The sequence below is a fragment of the Perna viridis genome, chromosome 1, assembly GCF_037379345.1.
Source record: "Perna viridis isolate PV_CMFRI_1.1 ecotype Kerala chromosome 1, ASM3737934v1, whole genome shotgun sequence".
Taxonomy (NCBI): domain Eukaryota; kingdom Metazoa; phylum Mollusca; class Bivalvia; order Mytilida; family Mytilidae; genus Perna; species Perna viridis.
The window spans coordinates 21,100,668-21,123,511 of NC_142445.1; the positions used below are offsets into that span (position 1 = coordinate 21,100,668).

The 22,844-nt window shown below is 31.7% G+C and overlaps 1 protein-coding gene and 1 long non-coding RNA gene across 2 annotated transcripts; one reads left to right on the plus strand and one right to left on the minus strand.

Annotated features, from left to right (window-relative positions):
• Positions 1-1,524: 1,524 nt before the first annotated feature.
• LOC148627739 (uncharacterized) lies at positions 1,525-2,905 on the plus strand. The gene is made up of 2 exons (XR_015919323.1): positions 1,525-2,202; positions 2,454-2,905. It is a non-coding gene; the product is annotated as an uncharacterized LOC148627739 (long non-coding RNA).
• A 3,171-nt stretch (positions 2,906-6,076) lies between these two features.
• On the minus strand, positions 6,077-21,594 carry LOC148627740 (histone-lysine N-methyltransferase SUV39H2-like). Its single transcript, XM_088577724.1, has 6 exons — positions 21,297-21,594; positions 20,379-20,455; positions 10,951-11,784; positions 10,534-10,686; positions 9,421-9,550; positions 6,077-8,829 (listed from the first exon to the last, which is right to left on the minus strand). The coding sequence occupies exons 1-6, from the start codon at positions 21,466-21,468 to the stop codon at positions 8,438-8,440; spliced, it is 1,758 nt and encodes a 585-aa protein (XP_088433850.1). The 5' UTR covers positions 21,469-21,594; the 3' UTR covers positions 6,077-8,437.
• Between the last annotated feature and the right edge of the window lie 1,250 nt (positions 21,595-22,844).

Genomic DNA, 22,844 nt, shown 5'->3' on the forward strand with positions numbered 1-22,844 from the left:
TGATAAACTAATTTAATTTTTATTGATGCAACATAATTTATGCTCAAGGTAAGTAAATATATTAACTTAGAATATAAATCTTGGGTGGGGTTCTCGAAGCTATCCTAAGATATGTCCTAAGTCACGTCCTAAGACCAACTTTAGGATGGAGTTAGGATCATCTTATGACAATGTTAGGTTGTGTCTCGAAGCTATCTCAGACATGTCTCAAGTTAAGACGTCATAAAGACATCCTAAGTATATTTATGAAACGTTTAAATTATTTATGTTATGTTTTTAAATAAAAAAATAATAAATACGGTGCAAATGGTTGATATTGTTATATCAAATAAACAAAAATGCATATATGATAAGGCAAAAACAATTTGATTATCGGGGTGTGCGGCTATGGATTTTTTTTTTTTTTTTTGGGGGGGGGGGAGGGCAAAAAATGTTTTGTTTCACATTTTTGGTGAACAAATAAAAATCAGACGATTGCTTCCTAATTATATGCATGTGAGTGAATTTAAAAAGCGACTGAAATTGATTTTCGGTTGTTACATGTATGTATTATAGAAACAGTAGCAAAATTTGTTTGAATTAAGTGTCACTGAATCGTGCAACATTCAGGTCAAAGTTTAATATCATGCACATTCCTTAAAAATATGTTTGAACCGACGCGTGCCGGTCATTCTGTGGAAAATGATAAGAGAAATCCAAACTTAACTGATCCTAAGACACCTATTTAGTCGTCAGATTTAAGTTAGAATGAAATTTGCGACTCGTCTTAACTTATGATGGCTTCGAGAAAACGACTTAGGACAGAGACGAATCCAAAGATAGTCTTAGGACACGTCTTATCCCTAAGATAGCTTCCAGAACGCACCCCTGACCTTTAAATAATATTTATAAAAAATATTACCTAGAACTTTTAGAATAAATATTTTATCATTAACAATAATTATCATATACAACTTTTACCTTTTAAAAATAAATAATACAAAACAATTTTACCAACCGACCAATTATTTGAATATATTACAAATATTATAGTTAAATATCTAAGAAATTAAAAATGACAAAATGGTAATCAAGGGAACCAAGATTCTAGCGGAAATCAAAAGAATGTCATCTGGGACAAAAACATAGCCAGTCTACTCTGCACATACAAACATACAAACGTGTCGATTTTTTCCAGCTTCCACGACTTTAAGAAATCTAAAATCCTGGATCCGCCCCTGTTATACTCATAGTTTGGCATCTTAATTCAATTTGTATGTCTCGTATCGACAATTATTTGAGATAGTTTTAAGTCCATTTTCACTAATAAAGATAAATCTTATCAGTGGACACTTAATTTAACTTAAAGCTGCATTAGCTGTCATTTTCGTAAATTTTTGCTTCTGTTGAAATGTGCCTTAACTTACAGTTATTTCTGCTAAATTGTACTTTTCCTGAATCATTTAATTTGATATCCACAAATCAAATGCATTAAATGCATGAACCAAGGGTCTATATATTCATTATCTTGCTAGACAAAAAAATCGACTAGAAAAATTCGTATGCATGTGACTTCTGGTGACCTTAATCCGCGCATGTGGTGTAAGAGTCGCTTCTTTTTAAACAAATTAAATGCAAAGCGAAAGTGGTTATTCAACGGCAAGGAAGACCGACGGACCCAAGCCGTACAAGAAAAAAGTTCGAATACAACGCAAGGATCCTTTTAAAATTTACATATTGTGATATAATGTGGTCAAGAAATAGATGAAAAGAAATGAAAACAAGACGCGTGCTTACCTGTGTATCCGTCATTGTTGTTTTATTTAATTTTTTTCCAACATTAAAGTATTTTTAACCCAGGTGAATGTTCTGTCGGCAATCTATGGAAGTAATGGCGAAAAACAATTAGATGAGAGCCATCGATCTTCTCGAAAAAAAAACAAATTTGGCAGCTAATGCAGCTTTAATGTCAGAGATAAAATGTCTGCCACACTTATAAAAGGGTTCATTCGAATTCTGGCACTTTCGTATGCATTTGCAAACAAAAAGTGTTTACTTCTCGATGATCCTGATGCATTGACTCGAATCTCAAATTTAGAGTAAAGGTTAATTAACAACTCTGGAAGCAGAAAATTTAGGATATAGGATATAGGAAGGCAATTACAGAATCCGAAAAGTTGCAAAAAAGGGTAGCTGCTTAGGAAACTGAAACTGTTAAACATGGTAAGAATTGTTTTGCATTATATACTTAGCATTTTAAAATGACGTATTTTTGTCACATTTCTTTTCCAAAAATTATTTTAAAGAATGCAATAATTACAAAAACATAAGAGCTAGAAAATTTTTAATAAGACAACTTGAATTTTATCAGCAACTATTCTTAAATACAAACAATTAACGAACCTTCAAATGGTTAATTTGTACTTTCACAATTAATTTTGATAAGTGATAATATTACAATTTGTTAATTTTAGAGCTCGTTAATGTTGCATATGTGAGATGGGGAAGAAAGTTGTCCTGGTGTGAATGGAAGAGAGTTGATCTACACAGGCTGTCAATTAAATCTAGATCGGCAGCGAATTGTGTACATGTAAAAAAAACCGCTTAAAGCCTGGTTTTCTTGTGGAAAAAATGTTATGTACTTAAGTCTATCACCATATGACCAAGAAAAATATCACAACATCCTTTTCAGGAAAATAGTCATCGATGTGTCAGTTTTGATCCATGAAGTACAAGTATTGGAAAGATTCAGGCAAAAGTTCTAAAGCGATCAGATATATGTATCAAATACCCGACGATTCAGTCATAAAATACAACAAATTACGGATTATTATAATTATTAAAGATATTTTGTATCGTATATAGAATTTCCATACTATAATTTCCCACAGTCGAATATCATAATAAACCAAAAAAGCGTGTTTTACTTTAGCCTTGTTTTGACTAAATCCCTATTATTTAAGGTATTACTGATGGAAAGGACAACGGGGCAAATATGTTGTGCCTTCCACATGATCCTGTATAGCTCAGCCAAACACCAACTCCAACAGGTTCGGACAGCTTTGCTCATGCCTATGGGGCTGAGTATGAATTTACGACCGCAACTTTGCAACTAATGATAATGTTCCATGTGCGGTGTGTAGAATCCAATCTGCCAGTTCAATTTTGATGGTGCCTGCCAAAGATAGTTGTCCGTCTGGATGGTTGAAACAATATAGTGGCATTTTGACCGGCAAATACCACGAATATGCCATATGAATACGCATGCCTAGATGAAAATTCACAGTACTTTGAGGGAACTAGAAGTCAGAACCAAAATGGACTTTTAATCTATCCAACTGTAGCTGTATGTGGATCTCTGTCATGTCCACCTTATGTGAACAGAGAATATTTAACATGCGCAATATGCTCTAAATAGGAAACAGCAGTGCTAAGCGAATGATACTGATTGATTACAAAATAAACTAACGACACCCCTCCATATGCTACAATTTTGAATAAAACATTCCATCGTCGCTAATAGGAAATACTATACCATCCAGCAACTGCGTTCTGTTATGTCTATGTAAATATAAAAATACATCACTCCTTATTTTAAAGTAAAATGAAACAATACAAATTAGTTTTCAGTGGACCAAAATAATCTTATTTTAACTTGCAGGTTTATGAACGTTTTCATTATATATTTCCAAGAGAAAAAACGTTTGAGATATTGTCTTTTATCTAGTAATGCAAAAAACTTAGGCAATGTCTTATACAGAAACGTTAATCAATGGTCCTCGTGCGACACTTAAAACACAAGGACTTGTAGTTCATTGTGGACACAACAATTGCACTAAACTTGAAATTCAAGTGAAGCTAAAAGAAGTTCTGCTTCAAAGATATTTGCCTTTAATCTAAACTCAGAAACCGTACGAGATATATGAAAAATGATTTTTTTTCAACAGGCAGAAATTTTTCGTAAGGAATCTGATAAGAATTGTCCCAAACTCGAAAATCGCAAGTGACATCTGAAAAGCACATGTTGGGATTTTTATGAGGAATCTGATAAAAAAAAACTGTCAAAAAGGACCACAAAAAGGTTGATCTTTTGGGGCATGTACCAAGCTGAAAAAGATATCTTGAAAAAGTGCAGGCGGGGATTTTCATAAGCCTGAGGAATCTAATATCTTAAATATATATTTATATATAGACTCTCAGAGCGCAGCATGATACAACCACAATAAATCTCATTTACTTGGGACAAGTGTTGACAAAATATAACTTTTTTTACTAACTTCAGAATAGTGACTTACAGTTCATTCCGTCGTAACTGGTAAAACAGTACTGCACTAAATGTAACATTCAATTTAAGATGAAAAAGTTGTTTTAAGGGTGCTTATCAAAGACACTGGCCTTCAATCCCTATAGATGTCAGTTCATTATGGACACAATATCGCATATTTTGAAACTCGATTTAAGTAAAAATGTCTGCTCTCTGCTCTCGGGATGCTTTCATGGAAAACTATGTACCCCATTATATCAAAAACAGTAGGTGATAAATTTGCCAGCATAATTAAATTCTTAGTTCTCGTCAAGAGGAACAATTTACAAAAAAAATATCATTTATCGTTTTCAGTTGAAAAAAAAACCAAAATAAATAGCCCTTCAAAAATGACCTTTGTAGTCCCTTTATTCCCTAGTTATTCAAAAACAGTGAGAGATAATGCAATAGAAAATTTCAAAATCTGACCAAAAGCGAATTTTAAGGGTGTGACCCCAACATTAAAGAAAAAAATGTATATGCTATTCAAAATCAGTTAAACATTCTCAAACATAATATTACAAGAAACGAATTCAAAAAAGAGTTATCAGAACTGAATGAGAAATAAATCTACATCATAAACTTATTTTAACCCTTTTTCACAGAGCGGTAGGGTCTAATGAGAACGTTTTAAATAGGAAGTTTCTTCAAGCAGCTTGTGACAATATACTAAAATTTCATGACATTTAGTTTACTTCAGCTAGTTGTCGCACTGAAAAAAATAGCGCCGATATGGTATAAAAATAAGGCACAAATTTTCATTTAAAACAAGTTCTTCCAATAATGAATACACACCAAAATTAAACTAGTGACTCTCTAGACCCTGAATCATTCACCTGGCGTCGGAGAAAGTCATGTGATCATATCACTTTGATCATTTAAAGAAAAGGTTTGGAGTTCCTTATATTTAGTTCTTGTCATCCACTTAACCACCTCGGCCATGCAGAGACATAAGCCGTAATGAGTTACCTCATCAATTTCAATGACAAAAAGCGGTCCATAATAATTAAATACCAAGTTAGTCACCACTGGCCAAGTAAAAACAGAGATATATTAAGCAGAAAATGTGTTTCCTTAAAGGGTTTCTGCAGCCATCTGATACCATTACACGACCGAACATCTGTTTTTGCAGTGGTATAAGAAGTTGATTTTAGACCCATTCCGTAACCCTTTAAGATAAGGCTATTCTGTGGAACATATTTCTGTCAATTCTAATTACTACATCTAAATTCCCCCTTTTAGCCTCCTATTATCAAAGGAATAGTATAAAAACCTAAAAAAAACTAAACTACCCTTGACCACGTTCATAGGAACAATAACTTCGAAATTCAAAAAAATCAGTCAAGATTTTTCAGAAAATAACTGAAAGTTAACAGACACCTTCAAAGATAGAGTGATCCCATCAAATGACCCTGATTAATTATCACAATCTATGTAAATGGAGTTTTAATTGTGTGATAAAAGTTTTATTTCAGGTCCAGTGGGTGAATTAGATTTAATGACATGATAAGCATTTTTAATGATTCATCAAAATTAATGACAAGTAGAACAAGTTAATTGTGTCAATGGTATGCAACTTTAAGATGTCATTTGTCCTGGGAATTAACTGAAACTTTGAAAATTACTTGTTTAACATGCAAAGTAATGGAAACCTTAGAAGCGGTTAATCAGATTGAAAGGTAAATTTCTTTGAATAGAAAAATGGGGTTTTATACATGTAAATCAACATTAATTGCCTATAATAATGTTAGTCAGACATACAATTTTGAACACTGGCAGAAAACAATTACTATGTTATGATTTTTGTTTTTTTAATTTAAATTGTAAAATGATTGACATCATGAAATAAAACAGAATTCATGGATAACATGAAAAAACAATGAAGATGGTAGGTAAAACAATTTATACAATTTAAAATATGGTATATACATGTGTAAAATAGTTATAACACTAGTTTCTTTGATCATAAAATATAGAAATGAAACTAAGTGGCAAGGAATCTAACGCTCTGTCTTCCAAATTAACATAACTTTAATAATTTCTTTCCATTTTTTTTAATACCAACATTATACCAAAACTTTACTTGATAAAAACCTACTTTTTCTAGATCTTTCTTACTGCATCTTTTTGTCACGAGAAACAATTGTATGGAGACTTAGTTTTATATATTTACTAATACTTCTTAAACAAACTTTAAAAAGTATGTTTGAAGACAATATTACTTCAGAGACCAAAAATTAAAACATTTCAAAGTCAAAAATTAGCACTAGGAATTTCTTTTATTGGGACTACCATGCTACATCTGCATTTTAACTAACTCTCATAGTATTTTCCTTAATTTTAATAGATCACTTGGCATAAATTTCAATCAGTTAGCTTTATTCCAAGTATTAACTTACAAGGTCTCCCCTAATGAAGCAGACTTGGACAATAATCAAGTCCTAAGATCAATTTATAAAATATACTATTGCATTAAAACTGCCCAAGTAAAAAAATCCTTGTACAAAAATTAAACATGGACACTAATGTTTCAAGACTAGAATTAGTCTGTGACTTCACCCACTAGTTAAAATCATTAACCTTTAAACTAGTAGAATTATAGTGAAATATTGTTTATTTGTAAAGCAATGAAGCTGAAATTTAATTGGGCCTAATAGCTAATAAAAATGGCTTAGTGAAAATTGAGGAAATACTTGGATTATCAAACACCATGGAAATGTAGGAAAGGAAAGGATTATTCATACATTTCCTATAACATTTGCATAGACTGAAAAAAGTTACAAGAATAAAATTAATAAAGAAATGTACAATAGAAAGTAGTAAATGTGCAATTATAAGTTTATATGGGTAAAAGGTCAAACCAACAGTGCTTTAGACTTAATGGAAATTTATCAAAAAGAAGTTCCTTGTCAGGTCAAAACTGGACTTCTATAAACTAAAAGCTATATATAATATTTTTTCAGACTAGAGCTCGACTCAATCTCAAAGTATCACAGAGTATTCAACATAGCTGCCATACTCTTCAACATCCAAAAAATATATTACATCAGCTATATATTAGATCCATATAAAGAAAAATGCAATTTACATGCAAAATGGATGTCAGAACTTGTTTTACACAATCCATTATCTACCAAGTCCGTAATTTTCACCTGTATTGGCTGCACACATGAATTTACACATAAAAACTGGCAAATTTAGTTTATTTCAGCACATTCAAACGTTTGTAGACAACACTCTTTTGCAAATCTAATTCAGTACATATTGAACACAAAGTGGTAAGTGAAAGGAGAAACGTTATCTAATTACTATGATACTTTTACCTAAAATCCAAATTTCATTCAAAAGAAAAAAGACTTGTACTGAATATAAATATGTGCAGGTAAATTTTATATTTATATACACAATATTATGTACAATTCTGCCTGCACATTTATACAACAAATGTGCAATGAGAAAGTTATAAAAAAGAATACCCCAAGGAAATAAGAAAACAGAAAATATACACAAGCTTTAAAAGATCAATAATTATATTAGGTAACCACATTTTAAAAATATAACTTACTTAAGAAAATTGCCAATGTATTTTCATAAGTGGTTTAGAGACAAAGAGGTTTATTTTCTTTTCAAACATACAAGAAATAAATAATTCAGCTTGATAAACATTGGTGAAAATTCCCATGTTAGTCTACCACACTACACAAGTCCATTTCTTAAATTTGATTACACAAATGAAAAGGTTAGGAAATATCTAAAAGAATTGTTAATTGCTTTGCTTTAATACTTTAACCTTGTTTACAGTCAGATAAAAAATAAATAACTTGTTTCATATACTTCTGTTCAGTACAAGAACTGTTTGATCTTGCATACAGATTTGCAATTGAAATAACTACTGTATTTTTCTCAGCTTCTAAGTCACACAATACACATGAGTAGAAAATGTTATTAATAAGTACAAATTAACAGATTCAAAATTGGCAAAATAAAACTTTTATCAAATCAATAAAACTGCCATTAGTTTTCCAACTAATATCTATAAAATCAGACTTTATATACCCACAATTGGCACATATAAAAACATTTTTGTTCTTCCACTATTAACTACTCTACTATAACAAGACTAAATTCATTGAAAACAAGTAAATTTAAAATCAACTAGAACAAGTACTTCCTGCAATTTTTTGCACCACATTGACAAACAATTCGGTACTGGTCTGTGAGAGACTTTGGAAGAAGTTCCCTTTTTTCTTCCTCAGCCTCTAAACTTGGAGGTTCTTCGAGGTCTACTGGTTTGCTGCTAGATGACAATTCTGACAGCGAGGACTTGTTGTCAGCATCCCCTGATGGTTCAACTTGAGATATGGAAGTGTCAGTGTCAACAGAGTCTTCTAATCTTGCACTTTCATCACAAGTATTGCTGGTTTCTGAAGAGGCATCACCTTGTTCGTCTTCTATTTGGTCTTGCACAATAATGGGCTTTTTCATAAACTCGGCTGCCAAATTTTTTTCTACTTGATCCAATGTAGGAGGTTGGTTTGTTGTATCACCTACAGAAGTATTAATGAATACATTTAACCAACAAATAATTTCATAGCAATCCAGGAGTATTGTTAGTTTCAACGGAGCAATATTGAACTCACAAATTAACTTACATTCATTATTTTGACAATGGACAACACTTTTTTAAGGCCTTTATATATGGTTTTACTTGTTATCAGGCATCATATAGAAAGGGCAATTATAAATTATTGGTAAAATGACATAACATTACCTCATAACATCTTGCAGTTCTTGTTTAATAATTCTGGAGTAAGAAACCATTATATTACACTCATCTTTTATTTTATTGAATTCATTTATTTAAAAAAAAATATCCATTTCTTTTACACTCATCTAAATACAAGTGTTCATCTTTTATTAATGTTCCTTAACAAGTACATATAGACAGTATTGGTAATCAGAGATACCATGGCCAACTAGAATTTGAACAGGGCTATCATACTTTTGGGTAAAATTTAGTTGTACATAGAGAAAATATTAAACAAAAATATGGTTCTGGTTACCAGCTTGTATTTCCTAATTTTTACCCCTGGTATTTTTTTTCAACCCTACACTAGCAGACATTAGGTCTCCAGTACCTGTCATCATGTAATCAAATGTCAACTCTTCTCCCTTCTCTATATCTCTTCTAGAAAACAGAGCTATCCTTGGCATGGCTGGGTCAAGCGTGTTGATCCATACTCCAAACACTTCTAAATTAGGGTCACACTGAAAAAAGAACAAACCTTCCTTCAATTTGGGGAAATGTATTGTTTTACTACATACATGTAAATATGTACTTATATTGGCAGGAGCTCATTACATCAAACAACATTGAAAACATCTCAATAATACTTTTCATTAAATCAATATGTACATGTACACTGTTGTGGAGCAGAGTTAAAATTAGTAGCCTGCATGCCAGCCCAAGACTGGCTAATTTTAGCAACTATCTATAAAGCCATATAATAAATATATTGAAAAATTGATTTCAGGACTGGCTAGAATTTGGGTGAGTCTCCTACCCTGAGTAGAGTTTATATATTTAAGTATCTCTTATTCAAACAGTCTTTAAGACTAGCATCAAAGACTAGTTTTTCTGACGCAGTTGGTATAGTCTCACTTTTTACCCTTTGAACTTAAGGATGCTCTTCTATAGAAACCCAAGTCACCTGATCGTAATTCTGTTTTCCAACTGGCCAAATACTGATAAATTAGTGGCGTTAAAAAAAAACTGTATAGAAAATTTGAAATTACGTGTCATGTGTTATTTTCTTGAAAGAAATTTTGAACTTAGATGCAAAAGAAACAAAATTTTACTGTGCCAGTATCCTTTTTGTTAAGATAGTACTTGTTACTCAATATTACCGCCATACCAGAATTCGGCTCCTTAACGTTCGCCATGTCATGCAACACATAGGTTGCCGTTTTCTTTTTTTTTATATAGAAAATATGAAGAAATTTGTCCTGTTAGAATGGAAATAAATCACGGAAACTCAAATTCTATCATTACTGTATCATGGGCAGACCATTTATATCGATATTTAACCCCTCACCTAAGCAATGGCTCAGGGTAAAATAATGCAACATAAATGGCAAACCCATATTAAAACAATGATAAAATGGAGTTTCCATGATTAATTTCTATTTTTATTCTAAAATGACTGTTGATGTTTTATTTTTTCTATTTGATAATGAAATACAAATCTTACTGAATGATTTATGAAGTGTGAAACATTGCCATAGTAACCAGCATCAACAGTGAAAGGACAATCTCCATCATTGTAGTCAAGATCAAACAGGTAAGTACGACCAACAGCATCATAATATTTCCCACGCTTTTCTGCCTCCACATCAGTTATAACCTATCAATAAAAGTAATAACACCTCAACAAATTACATAATGCCACCATACCAAACAGTTAACACCTACAAAGTAATATGATTTGCTATTTACTGTGACATACTTATTGCTCATCTTTATGTATTTTTCTTTCTCTTTCAATAAAATCATAAATCAAATAACAAAATTGGTAACATTCTTTTCTTTTCAACAGGAAAAATGCAAGCACCATTGGAATTTTCTATCGAACAGTTTATAAAAAGCTATATACAATTTTTTTTTCTACCTCTCCCACATATTCAACTACAAAGGAGCCCTTTTTGATCTTCTGAAGGGTTTTTACTCCCCATCCTCTGCCATTAGCTGTTCGAAAAATGCTCAATTTGAATTTCCTGCCTAACTGTACAACACGATTAGGGCAGTCTGAACGACATTTGCATCTTTTGTTACACTCGTAAATTGGTGTTCCTTTAACAACCCTGAGTCTTTTGTTCTTGTAGTATGCAAATTCAGATCCACAGCCTGTTACACAACAGCCTTTCTTGTTATCATAACAATCTTCACACTCACATCCAACAAGAGGATCATTGGGAATAATTATTCCCTCCATTGGTTTGTAATCATTAATGTACTCAAAGTTCTCTGGCGGACCCTCTAAGTCAATATTGTTTTCAACACAAATAGCAGCCGGATCATTGCTAATGGAATTCAGATGTGTTTCCCACTCTTTTAAAGCTTTCTGGATTTCTATTTTCTTTGTTTTGTAAGCTTTAGACCTAGGATTCAAAGGTTTACCAGCAGTAGGGGTGTATTTTGGTTTATATTTACCACCTGAGGCAATGAGACCTTTGATCAATGGCTTGCCACCCTTCACAGGACTGCTGACAGACAGTAGTTGCATGGGTGAAATATTTCCCTTCATTGGCTTTAGTTTTTGAAAGATCTCATCTACTCTACTTCTTTTTGTTATTGGCAAGTCCTCTTCAAAGTTGCACTTTCTTTTTGTTCCTCTAGCATGAAATTCATTCAGCAAGTCTTGACAATCAAGATTGGCCTTTGGTTCCCAAGAATTATGAGCATTGCTCCAATCCTTCCATTTTATGAGGTAGTAATCTTCACCCTGAAAAAAACAAAAGGTTATCTGAGAGGCAATATTACTACTAGTGACAACACACACCCTTCTTTCAGTATATGATATAAACTGAGTCTTCCAACAAGAAAGCTCGAAGAAAAATCCAATGATATGACACACCTACATGTATGTAAAGTGTGTACCCAAATACGTAGTTGTGACATTTAGGTACATTTAAGAAAAAAACTGAGTGACAGAAAAGGGTTAAACAATAAACCCTTTTTTGGTAGAGGTTATAAAAAAATTCAAGTCTGTTGCTACCATATTTTTTGTGCCTAACTTAAAAATATTTATGGCCATTTTGGCTAAATCATTTTTTTAATATTAACTGTTTCCCCATTAATAGGTCATGAAAATATGTCTGTTTACAATTAATTTCCCTGACTGGCTTAAGTTATTTTAACAACAAACTAAGAGTAATAAAATTAAAATTGTTAAATTCTGGTTAAGAAAAAGAAGTACATGTACATTTCAGTAAAGTCATTGCAGCATTTGAGTTACTAGTTACTGGATGTTTTCATTCTTCAAAACACATCATCGAGCGAGCCATGCACATACCATGTCCCAAGTGTAATAAGACTGAAATTTATCAAATGTTGTCATATGGACAGCAAGTCCATTATACAGCGGATTTAATAGACTTACGATAAAAATGGATGTATAGCTGTGTGAGTGGTAGAAGGTAGCCACATAGCCTATTTTCTACTACTGCTGACACAGTATACATTTATATTTTGTACATGTAGGAAAATTACCACAAGGTGGAGGACCCTAAAATTTTACATTAAGACTAATGATTTGGTTCAAGGAAAGGTGTAAGCAGAAACCTGTGCTGAAAAAAAAAATCCTACCAATTGACCTTTTTTGCTAGGAATATAACTGTAAACAAACATAATTTTTATGACCTCTTCTCCATGTAAAATGTTTTTTTTTGTAAATAATTTTCACTTTCATACCCTATTTTCACACGCCAATAGGAAGAAACAAGACAATTCTTTTTTCTGGATAATTATCTAAGTAAATTTGCATATTTGACAATGTATATTGTGGCAGGATTTTTATCAATGGTTAAAAAAATATATATACATGTATCAACTGTACCACAAGTATCATATGATACAGTACATCTTGTACAAGATAAGTTATCAGTTTATTTAGTAGATTTTTTTCACTCAGACATGAAGTATCTCGGTTTAGTCCTGTTTCTTACAGTTCATTATCTATAAGTACATAATTTACCTGATGCAATTTTTCTTTAAAATAAAACTTAAAAAGTGGGACTGCACATAATCAACAGTGGTATTCAACCTATATCTGAAAAAAACTTTAAACCTCCTCAGTCACAGCTCAGTGTCACAAATATCCCTATCTACTGACCTACCTGTTTCATACACAAATCAGCAGCAGCTTAAAAGTTACATTTTATCAAGGCCTAACAAAGAAGTGAAAATTGGCATGACTGGAAGTGACTAAACAAGAAAAAGGTCATCGCAGCTTCCTCATAAAATATGTTCTGAGCAATGAGAAACATCCTGAACAATTGCAACCCCAGAATGCAATACAGTTTCTGAATCGGTCCATTAAGACAATGACAGTGCATCAACCAGACAAAACCACCCAGAATGAACGTTTGATTATTCATGTTGTTCTAAGCTTGAAGAATTTTCTATAGTATGCTTTCTTATTCTATACTGCATGTATGATACTACAAAATGTAGACTCTGGTATTGAATGCCTAAACTGTCTGATGAGATACACATTTATTTATGAGTTGTCAATTTTATATTACTTGCGGTGGTTTTATAATTTTATGTGGTAATTTTGTATTTACTTGTGTAGGAACATCTTTACATTATGTTGTTTTGTCTACGTTCTGCCATTTCGTCTTTACGTTGTGTAATTTTGTCTTTATGTTCTGTCATTTTATGATTACGTTATGTCAACATATATTTACGTTATGTGGATTTATCTTTACATGCAGTGATTTTCTTATAACATGAGGTCATTACATCTTTACGCTATGTCGATCTCTCAATACTTATGTGCAGTGATTGTTATTGCGTGACTAAATTTAATTTTCTACAATAATAAACCACCAAAACTAATTTTCAAGAAAGAATTTTCAAAAAATGTTAAAAAAAATATTACCCCTACCCCTAGAAAACTGGTCTCAGTATCAAACATAATTCTCATTCACAGCATACCGACACTGTGAAACTCATATTTTAGGCATTCATAATTAAGATAATGATTTACTCAACATATCTGATCAATTCAGGCGTTTGAAATTCTTGATAGGATTGCATTTACTATAAAATCAAGAAAAGGGGAATTTACAGAATTTCTTTATCACCCGTTGTTATCGTTCTTCAAAATACCGTAGTTTAAACAAGTGTTTGTGTGATACAGTGCGTGTATATAGTGCCTAAGCTTTCAAATGAGCCCAAGTAATTAATAATTTAACCTTTTCAAGTCAAATAAGGTGAGAAACTACCACCCCTACCCATTAAAAAAATACCTCAACATGAACCAAAATGTTAGTTTTAAGTTTATTAATGGTGTAAAATAGGCATGCTGGGTGCTATTGTATTCATCACTGATATATCCAACATCACTGCTCATTTCATAAACATATTATTTTAGTTCAAGGCGACAATAATGTGTTTTTGTAAAAACAGTAATTTTCGGAATTTCATTTTTTCTTCCATTTCATTTTTAATTGGCATATTTTTTGTAAATAAATACTACTATATAGTTTAGTAGCTTCCTTGTGAGCCCAAGTTATAAATATTTTAGCTTTTCCAAGTCAAGTTAGTGCAAGAAGTAACTCCTACCCATGAAAAAAATACTTCAACATGAACCAAAATGTTCTATTTAGCATATAATCGATTTTAAAAATACATGCTGGGTACTAGTGTTTTAATTATCGATGTATTCAACATATCTACTCATTTCAGGGGCGTATTGTTTCCAGTTATAATGTGAAAATATTGTGTTTTTCATAGTAAAGAGGTTTTTTTTAATTTTGTATTTTCTTTCAGTTTAAAACCTGTTGTGTGCAATTTTTTTAAGTACCATACTTCAAACATGCCTTTGCATATCTAAACATACTTATTTAGCATCTCAGCTTTCTAATAAGCATAAGCGATGGGCAGTATTAAGGTATTTTTATCATGGGTAAGGGCAATTTTTGCACTAACTTGACTTGGAAAACTTCAAGTACTTATATATCTTGGGCTCATTACAAAGCTACTACACTATATAGTTGTATTTTAATATACAAAAGCTCTTTTGAATTACGGTATTTGGAAAAAAAAATACGCCAATTAACGGTGAAATGGAAGAAAAATGAAATTCCGGAATTTTCCCTTTTGATGAAAATAACACATTATAGTTGCCTACGCTCCTGAAATTAGCAAATATGTTGGATGCATTGATAATAAAAGCAATCGCCCCCAACATGCCCAGTGTACACCGTTTATATGTTAAAAATTAACATTTTGGTTCATGTTGAGGTATTTTTTCATGGGTAGGGGTGGTAATTTTTGCACCAACTTTACTTGGAAAAGATCAAATATTAATTATCTGGCCGATTTGAAAGCTTAAACACTATACAAATGTACTGTATCACACAAAAGCTTGTTTAAACTACGGTATTCTGAAAAAAAAAGATAATAATGGGTGATAAAGAAGAAATTCTGAAATTCTGTAAATTCCACTTTTTATTATTTTATAGTAATTGTAACCCTATACATGTAAAAAATGATGTGCCTGAATTGTTCAGATATTTTGGGTAAATAATTATCTTTTCAATTATGAATGCCTAAGATATGAGTTTCACAGTGTCGGTATGCTGTGAATAAAAAATTATGTTTGATACCGAGACCAGTTTTCTCGGAGAAGGGGTTAAATTTTTATACATTAAAAAAAAATCTTTCTTGAAAACCAGTTAATGGTGGTTTATTAATTCCTACCGAACGATTCAAAATTTGAGACTTTTTAGTCAAGTAATATCTTGTAAGAGTTGAAGTTATGCGACTTTTTATGGGAAAAATTGGAATTCCCATTTTTTGCATTTTTTATTATTATTATTATTTTTTGTTTTGGTTTTATAAATTCTGAAAACAAAAATCGTCACAAGTCACCAACAGAATCCAAGAAGAATCAGTTGTGAATATCCCGAACATAAATAACAAATACTAGTAAACCATTTTTTACTGAAGAATAAATACTCTAGGAGTTTTGACTTTGAAAAATATGTCTATTTAAGCAATTTCTATGAGACAGAGTTCAATTGTACACTGTATTAATTCTGATACAAAACCCAAGTGTTACCGCAACTTTCTTGGTATCACTGTAAAGCCGAGACATTTGGCAGCATATTGATACATACATATGTGAATTTACTTCATTTTGCAGAAAAAAAAAAGAAGTTAGAAGTATAAAAAACGTAAACCCTCCAAGGACCCTAAATAGCTCACCTAGTTATTTTTTTTTTCAAGGACAACAACTCTAACAAGGAGCTGTCCAACAAATTTGACTCAATGAACACTTCGGTAGGACTTATCAGAAGGATTCTTTTATCAATTGAAAGTTTCATTCTATCTATTATAGTTTTCAAGATATGGCCAAAAATAAAATATTCTGTTTCCCCAATCCCGACCAACCCGAAAAAATCGTCACGACCCAAATAATTTTATTGCCGATTTTGTGTAGAAAATATTTTTGTAGTTGTTGTTAAAATCCATGCTGTGGTGCTCCTGTAAAATAGAGGAGCCAAATATATAAGAAGGGGACGCTGTTCTTTAAAGTGCATTTGTTGTCAACATAGATGAAAACGCATCGATGATGCAACTAGGCTTTCTCGGGTCTTTACAATATCCTCTAGATTGTTTGTAAATTTAAAAAAAAACATAGATCCCATTCTGTCAGTTTCTGTTGCCGTTTATTTTGGCTGGAAACTTAAAGAAACAGTTGTTAACAATGGCAGAAATTTTCGAAGATGGAAATATTTGAACAGAACCATCCCATACTTGTCTCGTAAAAGCAGTAGTGGGTGGTAAGGGGTTATTTTTGTGTACTGTTCTGCATTTTTTTTTATCTTTCATGCATCATGATTAGGATTGTTTATTTTTTTCCAATCTTGATAACTCGTATTGTTAGGGTCTAAAATGTTTAACCCGTACCCACATCCGTAACAACTTTTTCCTCTACCCAAATAATGTTTTGCTAAAATATTCCTTCTTACACAACGTTTAAGAACTGAAAATTGCATGAGGTATGGAAAAGTCTGTTTTAATTCATTTCTAATCAATAACTTGATGTATTTTTTTCTGATATCTCTTGTTTGATCGGTTTTGTTAAGTCTAAAATGGGTAACTAGAAGTTACTGTACCCAACTATTTATTGACTATTTCTCACTAACCTATCCCAATTTTACGTTTTTCTAAAATTATTAAAGAAGTTAAAACTTCACCTTAAGGCTATGGATAACATTTTGAAAGATTTGATATTTTATATTTTTAAAAAAAAAAGAAGTGATTGAGTTTGAATTTAATAACGTACCTAGCATCAATCCCCATGCCAGCAAAGAATGGATATAACTTATCCAGAATATATGAAAAACAAAATCTTATAAACAGTCTGATACTATTTGAATTTATGGTCAATGAAAGCTTTAATTACATTATGATGTTTTATTGTCAATATGCAATACATTAGTACAGATAACAAAAATATCGGACATTGATTTTGGGTACGGGAATTTCAGGTTTACACATTTTTAGACCTTTTGAAAACAGAAAATCGAATGAAATCTATTTTTTCGACAAATATTTTAAAAATCATTAATTCAAACCTATCCATGATGTCATTTTGTAAATGTGTACCAACTTTCAGCTAGAAATATCAAGTAATAATGAAGAAATTGGAAGAAATTGGCAAAGCAGTATTTGGGTACACAGAGAAGTTGGTACGGGTACATTTTAGACCACACCATCCGATGATAATTTTTTTTTCCCAACATACTGATAAAACATGTTTCAGATCGCTCGTTACTGAGGGCATGCCATGTCATTTGTACTAGGTTTATCATAGTCCATTTTTACAGATACATTTTTTAATCATGCATGTGACTTTCAAATTCCCACAAACTAATGGATTTTATTTGCTTTTATTTTCCATGAACTGTGGAATGAATTATTATCCACCGTTCTTTAGTGCATGATACCCCCTTTACCAATCACTTGGTAGCATTTCAAAAGAACTGCCATTTTTGGGCAGTATTTGAAAAAATATTTGATTTTCAATTAAATTTGGTACATGTAGAAAAACATGTTATCCTGAGTTGAACGGTGATTTTGAAAATTTGATTGGAGCAGCCATTTTCAAAACTGCTGTCATTTTCCTGCTTTTTTTAATTTACATTTGATCAATTTTCAACAATCCTTGGTTTTTGTAATAAACATGGTATCCTGAGTTGAATGATAATGGTGGATAGGTTAATTATAAACCTTGTTTTACTTCAGTATCTGCTTTTTTCTGAATATTTGTGTAAAGCAAGCTATACAACTCAGTACTAAAGGGTATAGTTTTCTCTGCCTTTTGTGCAGCTGTTGGGGCAACAAACGAAGGACAAGGAGGCCCTTAAAACACACAGTATTGTGTTACCAGTGTGCAGAGACTGCATTATTATTGGCATAATACCACCTAAGAGAAATCCAATAATATAAATGATTTCAAAATATAAAGTTTTATTTGGTAAATATGACATGAGGAAAATGATAAATTGATACACCATAAAAATTCAAATACTGGCCTATAATGCTGGTTTGTAATTATTATTTACAAATGCAAAAAAAATTAAAAAAAACCCAAAAAATAAAATATTTTACCTACCTACCTACCCAAACCTGACTTCGTAGGGCCGGGTTTGGGGAAACAAACAATTATTTATTTTTGGCCTAATGGCTGAAAACTGCTAAAAACATATTTTTTTTTGGTCTTTCAGGGGCAAAATATTTAATAAGGAGTCATCCAACAAGTTTGATCCCCTCAAACATTTGTAGGTTGTATCATAAGGATCATTTCAACAATTTAAAGTTTTATTCCATCTATCATAGTTTTCAAGATATTGGCTAAAATCTATAAAAATAATCATTTTTCACCTTTCAAGTGCAACAACTCGTACAAGGAAACGTCTGACAACTTTTTCTCCCAGGACACTTTAGTAAGCCTTATAAAAAGAATTTGGCAAAACCTAATGGTTTTGGAAATATATGCAAAAAACCATTGTCTGACCCCTATGTTCTATTTTTAGTAACGACGGTCATGTTTATCAACAAATCAAAACTCCCCATGTCAGTTCTATGCAAGATACCACAAGGAACATTCATACCAAGTTTGGTTGCAATTGGTTAAGTAGTGTCAGAGGAGAAAAATTTTAGAAAGAAATAATGTAAACATTAAAAACAGCAAAAAAACATCGAAAAATGGCTATAACGCCATCATGGCTTAACAGATTACAACGAAAATTTGACCACAGATACATGTAGATCTCAACATGCAAAATACTTTTAGCCTGTCAAAATATGGCTAAATCTAACGGTTATGGAGATCTATGTGAAAAAATACGGTATGACCCCTATGTTCTATTATTAGTAATGGCAGCCATGTTTTTCAACGAAACAAAAATCCCCATTTCAGTCCTATGTAGGATACCACAAGAAACATTCATACCCAGTTTGGTTTTAATTGGTTCAGTAGTTTCAGAGAAGAAGAATTTTGTATAATTGTTCATGACCACGGACACCAAGTGATGGCAATAGTTCGTTCACATGGTCTTGGGACAGGTGAGCTAAAAATGATTTTTGCCTCAACGAGATATAAAAAGTAGCTAAAAATACAAAAAAGTTTTGTTTTGAATTGATCAGATATGTTGAGTGAATAATTATCTTAAATATGAATGCCTAAAATATGAGTTTCACAGTGTCGGTATGCTGTGAATGAGAATTATGTTTGATATAGAGACCAGTTTTCTAGGGGTAGGGGTAATATTTTTAACATTTTTTGAAAATTCTTGTTTGAAAATTAGTTTTGGTGGTTTATTAATGTAGAAAATTAAATTTAGTCACGCAATAACTTGTAGAGTCGAATTTATGCAGGGAGACCAAATGACAGAACGTAAAAACAAAATAGCAGAACGTAAAGACAAAACGACATGATGTAAAGATGTTCCTACAAAACGTAAATACAAAATGACCACATGTAATTATAAAACTGCAGCAAGTAATATAAAATTGACAACACATAAACATATGTGTATCTCATCAGACAGTTTAGGCGTTCCATACTTTGGCACTCCACGTGTTTACTTCCACTACCTACATGCTTATATTCTCTTGCAACTTAAGTGACTATTCTACTCTATTTTTCCTTCCAATTTGGAAAGAAAAATTTTCAACTGAAATAATGCTAGATGTATTATTACTTTAGAATGAGGATAAATCTGTCATCACTAGAAAGACGATAAAAAATTCCCTCTTTTAAATTTTCTCATGTTTTGGTTATGGATAAAATAATACCTCATCCTGGCAATGATCAACTATCTGTTCTACTTCCCATTGTCCATCTTCCCAATTTATTTCTCCTTTTTCAACCACTGAAAGACAAATGTATTTGCATCAGTGGTCCAAGCCAAGGGGAAAGGCTTGCTAAATGCAAGGTAAAATTCAATATGTATTCCATGTATTGTGGAGAAATAACCATAGAAACTTAAATTTAGGAAGTAGAAAAATTTCTAAAATTCAATCCCTGATACATGTACACAAATCAGTCAACTCTCACACATTTTGAAGCTGATTTGGCTGCATTTTCTATTGATCTTATAAACTTTTGCTAAATCTCACACATTTGAATCTTGAAAGCTTGACAGCCCTGTGTACATCCATTTTTCAGGATAGTTCTACAACATGACACTTATTAAGTTAAAAATGCTGTGCAACTACCAAGACTATGGCTATGGGACAAACATTCAGACATAAACATCACAAAAAATGTTAATATTAATGATTCCAGCATAATTAAAATAGTACGGTCCATAATAAAAGCAAGTGGCTTCATTCATTTATTCCACTGCTTTAAAGGTAGACAAAACTCATAATACAGTAGGTCATATCCCAAATTTCAAAAAAAAAAATTAGAAAAGACCTAAATCTTTGCTATTTACCTTATTTCCCTATGAATGGTCAACTGTGTTTATTTGTTAATAAATTTCTGAATAGTATTTTTTTTGTGGTCATCACTGCTTTATAAAATTCAAAGTGTTAGCTACACAAAACATTTTACAGATTTTACATACATCTTAATTTAAACAGTTTTTGTTTTGAAAAAGTTGTTTCCTGGGAAAATTTATAGAATATAGATGGAGGCATTGATAACATGTCGTTAATCGACTTATACGTAACAAAATTACGGATTTTTTTTTATGCATGAAGACTTACGTTTACTGATCAATTTTTGCGCTACAAATGGCCCTAATTTTTTCAACGTGAGATACACGAGGTACTGATTTGTTTCTGCTGAGAGCTTCAAGTTCTGTTTTTGGCATGCTTGTTGTAGATCAATGATTCCTGACAAACATGCAACCTGTGCATCCCTCATATCTTCATCCATTATGGAGTGTGAATAAATTTGTCAAAATAAAACTAAAATATTATGTTCTCTTCATCTGTGTAAACATCGGCCAACTTCTAGGCAGAAGACAAATGGCGCGCATTTGAATATTGTTTCGACTGTGGAGACAGCTGATTGGTCAAAAACGTTCCTTGATAGAGTTATCTTTCTTGGTTTCTGTTTCGATTTTATTGAATTATTTAAAATATGTTAATATTTCATTATTTTTTACAACTCTTATAGTTATTTGTGTCATAAATGTGACTTTACGAAGGATTTTAGGTTGTTGAATTATTGACTTATCGACCTTATCTTTATTTGCATTATTCTTAGGTAACCCGTTCTACTAACAACAACCAGATCTAAACAACTTGTTCAAATCCTTACGTTCCATATAATAAACTAAGAACAGATATTCAGTCATAATAGTACTGAAAAATTCAGAATTTTAATGGCAGAAAAATACTAACAAAGTTTCGCATTAGCAATCATAATCTAGAAGTGGAACTTTGTCATGTTGGTAGATATAGAAATATACACCGTGAGCAGACTTATCAAAATATGCCAAGTCTTATACAACAAGGAACATTTCTTTTTCAATTGCCAAACTAATGATGGTTTAAGAGCTGACTTTTTAAATCAATGTCTGATAAATCTTCAGATTTTAACACACTTGACTCTTCAAATAAACTATATCTTAAAATCAGATATGGGTGTATTGCCCATTATTGTTGATTTTACACAGCAATCTTTGGAATTGCGAAAATAAGGTCCATATTTGTCAAAGGCACACATGTTTGCAATCTTCTTTGTATGGTATGGTTGTGTTGTAATTTGTTCTGTTTATTAACATGTAAAAGACTTATTTTTTGCAATAAATAAACACAAATTAAAATGTGTTGTCAATTTGTAATATTATGTTTTCCATTGTTTTTTGCTTCATCTGAACACATTGTGTTACCTGTATCTCCATGAACTTTACTGATTAGTATTGTACAGGGACTGCATGGTTCTACAAAAAATACAAAAAAAAATAAGGGAACTCCCCGGTCAATAGCACACTATTCATCTTAGAGAATATTGAGTTAATATTTTCTGTTTGTACATGATAAATAAAGAATAAAGACAAATAGACAAGGCTTTTTACAGACCTAACATTCACGCCTAGAAAAAAAAACAATTGTAGATCATATTTGATTTTGTATAGTTCAGCGTTAAATGCATTTTATTTCCGTGTTCTATACGACAATTGACAATAGACAATATTTATTAGCTCGAACACATTTACATTAAATGATTATGGAATGCAGTATAAAGAATTACAAAGCAACATATTAACATGCATTGGATAATCACACTTATGAATATTTTCATGA

What these genes read in the sequence shown, in the direction of transcription:
- LOC148627740 (XM_088577724.1), bottom strand. Translation starts at nt 21,468, where the DNA reads ATGGATGAAGATATGAGGGATGCACAGGTTGCATGTTTGTCAGGAATC. An exon ending in TTGATCATTGCCAGGATGAG is followed by an intron (nt 11,785 to 20,378) that starts GTATTATTTTAT and finishes TGTTTTTTTCAG; the next exon opens with GGTGAAGATTACTACCTCAT. An exon ending in TAGTTGAATATGTGGGAGAG is followed by an intron (nt 10,687 to 10,950) that starts GTAGAAAAAAAA and finishes TTTTATTGATAG; the next exon opens with GTTATAACTGATGTGGAGGC.